Consider the following 3,979-nt stretch of genomic DNA (forward strand, 5'->3'; position numbering starts at 1 on the left):
TTTACAATGCTCTCATATGCAAAAAATCAAATTTTTTATTAAGTCTTAAGGTATATAAAGCAATATTTTTCTCATGTCAATTTTTTCTTTTTGCATGTTGCCTACCTATCATGCATCAGAAAATTTGTAAATTTCACATGCAAAATCTTTATAATGTTGAGATAGTTATCAAACATTTAAGAAAAACTTTCTATTTTATCTGTTAATTTCAGTAATTAATCTCTGTACAGAAGTTACGATGACACAGCTCACGTGCACTCACGTTACCGTATCAAATATATATATTTGAACAACTAAAAAATCATAAATTACTACATTAATACCATAGAATTCCACTATAATTTATCAAGCTTAGTAAGTAAGATGTATTTTAATCTAAAAAAAAATATGAAATTTCAAGCAGACTAAAGACACACCCTACCTCGTTGAATTATTGGTTCAAAAGAAAGAAATGGCACCATGTCCATTAAAATGGCTAAGAAAGCCACTAGGGGACATTCTGAGCTTCCAATTAGTTATTCATGTCATATATATAGAAATAAGTGTATATAAGGGAGAGTTTCCAAAAATGGAATGAGGTGGGCTGGGGGGGCCCACTGTGTTTGGTTCAGTACAGGAGCGATATCTTAGCAAATAGAAAAGATAAGACGTTTTTAATTTATATTCTAGCTTGTCAATATTGATAGTTTGAGTTTCCCAATTCGAACAAAACCGTAGATTTTGTATTTTGACTTCACAAACATTTAATTTGAACTAGTGCTGCATTCAACATAACACGTGACACACAAAAAATGTTTATCTGTATGTTTTTTAATATTTGCTTTTAAATTAAGAAATTGAATAATATATAGTACTAACATTTTAATTATAATCTACAGTTTGGGACCACACTTATTGACATAAATTCACAAAATAGTAGTTCAATAAAATTTTGAACAAAAAAGATGACATGGCCTTTCACCTGCAACCCATCTTGAAAGGGTTAATACTAGACATATCCTGAATATCAATGTAAATTGTTGTTTATAGTATTTGTCTACTGATATTCTTATAAAACTCATTTTTAAACATACCCCTAGATTCAAAAGATACACCTTAATAATTTATTACCTGTTGCCATTTTGCTTGGAATTTTGGAATTCAATGTAAACTACATGATTGTATATGAATGAACTAAAAGTACCAAATAAATATAAACATAGCACAAAAGTATTTACTGGAAAATTAAAAAGCAGACAACAATAATTTGTCAAATACAGTCTATTTACGAGTTTCATTACTAAAATCCTATTTTTGGATATATTTATCTGGATGTCTATTTAGCTGCATTTCATGAGGTATTGCTCGATAAAATAAATTAACAATGCAAACAATTTAGTTGAGTATCAAGTTAAGAGTTTACAGAATATAAATGGGATAAAGCAACAGCTGAAAGAAAAGGAGTGTTTATCAAATTTATTAGAGCACCATAGTAATACATACATGAAGATAAAAATACAATCACAGGAGGTTTAACATGGAAGCGTGAGACTGTTTTTCTAGATAACTTTGTGGAACCATTAACTAGTAATGAATATACTGCCAAAGGTAGTTTTGATTTTCCTGAAGCAATGAAAGATCTGAATTTTGATAACGTTTACTATGCTACTTTTGATATAATCTTTCTTTACTAACATTCATAAAATGAAACTACAAAGTTGTACGCAGAGCTTTTATAGAAAAATACAAATACCGATGTTTCCTAACCTAAGTACATGTTTTGGAAATTCATTAATTTTCCATAAAGGAATCACACTTTCAATTCAACAATAAGCTGTATGAAAAAGCAAATGTAAAGCCAAGGGATTAAAATTTAGCCTGTCATTTAATAACTTGTCCTTTTGTGTTGGTTTGATGAAGGCCTATTTTGTTTAAATAAATTATAGAAAGAGTGTAGATGATATTTTAATTATTTCTAAAGATGCTGAGAATGTGGATGATTTTCTTTTAACAATATAAACAATAAACATGATATCAAATTCCCAGGTGAACATCAACAAGATAATCAACTTTTATTTCTTGAAACTCATAATAAGAATGTGAAATACTTCATAAATAAAATTCCAAGGTTTATATTAGAACTTTCATAATTCAATACCAGCTTCTTTTATGAAAAATGTAGTAAAAAAATTATCAAGTTAAAATAACCAGTATGATTTTTTACAGCATTGACAATCCTGCAGTTAACCCTAAGAACACAAGGGGGGGGTAAAAGTGCATATGCCTCAACCTTCTACAAAGTGGCAATTAATATGGTACTGTGAATTTGATGTCAAGAGTTATCAATTTTTATTTTACCCCACTTTACTGATTTTGTGACAGTTCTTGTTAGATAAGAGTATAGATGTTAAACTACCTTCTTATCTGAAGTTGCATATCACATTCCAAGGGGTTACCTTTGGTTGTTGTTTTTTTTGTCATGATTTCAGAGATAATTGAATGATTAATGTACTAAAAAGCAAAATTTCTTACAAAGTTAATAATAAATGGACTACATTGTTGTGTTAATTTAACTTGAGTTGAAGTCTGATCAATACACATCCTTTTATGTGCAGTTTCTGTTTATTATTCACTCTTGCAAGAACTTTGAATTGTCACTTATGTTTAACTGAATGTTCATAGTGAACCAACACTGTATTAGAGAAGTGAAGTTGACTATAATTCTGAATTTATGAAGTGTATGCTCATGAAATGTAACAAGCTTTTGGTAAACAGTACAAGTCTGTCTTTGAATTGATAAAGTCAATCTGACTCACTCTGACAAGTCTTGGTTCAAGGTGATATTCACGTGAAGAATAAAAGTACTTTTCTCAATCATACAGTTTGTGTATTGCATTTGCATAACCTCTAAACCTCCTAAGTGCATATCTACAGTTTTCTGCAGTATTCCTGTATGTTGTATATCTGGTATTTTCTATAAAGACAAAGAAATATTCAAGTAATATTATGGTTCTTTTTGAAAACTGTCACAAACATTTATTAAATTGTAAAAAATTGTCAATAGCAAAATTTATTACATACTGCAACATCAGGATTAGGCATACTCTTAAACAAGTTTTGAAACTTGTCAAAGAAAAAATAGTTTTTATTTTAGAGTTTCCTTATATTGTGACACTGTTTCAGCAATGTATTGTAATGGCTTTTCTATAAACCTATAGGTACTGAATAACGAGTCCAACTAACAGAATTTCAAGATGACCCACAACAAAACTTATTCAGAATGAAAGACCAATTCACATTTAACACGAATATACTAAAATTGAAACTTTTATCTGAAATGGCTGTGAAATAAAATAACTGTATGTAGGAAAGTTAAACCTACTGTAATATTTACACATTTACAGTATTATTTCCTCTGTGCAATATGAAGCATAAGCATTGACTTGGGTGTTTAAAAAAAAAATTAAGAATGAACTTACCTGAGGAATGGCCCCATAATTCCAGATATACCCATGATGTGGAAAACAGTTATGGACAAAGCGCAATTTTCCTTTTTTAACATCCTGGCAAATAGGATTCAGAGGCTCCTTAGTACTGATCTACAGAAAAAAATAAAAACGTTTTAAAATGCTCCATAGCCATTTTCTACTTTAAAAAAAAATTTGAAAATTCTGAATAAACAAGACCTGTAACATTAATGATGAGTTTTATAGTTAAATTATTTGAAGATGTAATGCACAATATACTTAAAAGTTTGAAACCTAAGAGTTATATAACCAGAGATGAGTGGTCAGAGTGAAAATTTCTGAAAGCAGCCAAGGGGAACAAGGGTCTTGGGGCTGACTAGGGCCCCCTGCAAGCTTCATGGGTTTTTAATGGCTGGAGACGGCTTGAATGGGTAATGAAGAAAAACTTTAATACAACAGCAAATGTACAACGTTTCGACAAGGTTTTGTCATCACCTGATGATGACAAAACCTTGTCGAAACGTTGTACATTT

At 29.9% G+C, this 3,979-nt stretch overlaps 1 protein-coding gene across 1 annotated transcript in view; it reads right to left on the reverse strand.

The window, feature by feature from the left end:
• The window catches only part of LOC106456832 (inorganic pyrophosphatase-like), a gene marked incomplete at its 3' end in the record, with an annotated part of 18,735 nt that overhangs the window by 8,178 nt on the left and 6,578 nt on the right, over positions 1 to 3,979 (reverse strand). The window contains exon 3 of the mRNA XM_013919817.2: positions 3,459 to 3,578. Coding sequence (XP_013775271.2) covers positions 3,459 to 3,578 — 120 coding nt within the window. The remainder of the gene's footprint in view (positions 1 to 3,458; positions 3,579 to 3,979) is intronic.

The sequence above is a fragment of the Limulus polyphemus genome, unplaced genomic scaffold (genome assembly GCF_000517525.1).
Source record: "Limulus polyphemus unplaced genomic scaffold, Limulus_polyphemus-2.1.2 Scaffold0, whole genome shotgun sequence".
NCBI lineage: Eukaryota > Metazoa > Arthropoda > Merostomata > Xiphosura > Limulidae > Limulus > Limulus polyphemus.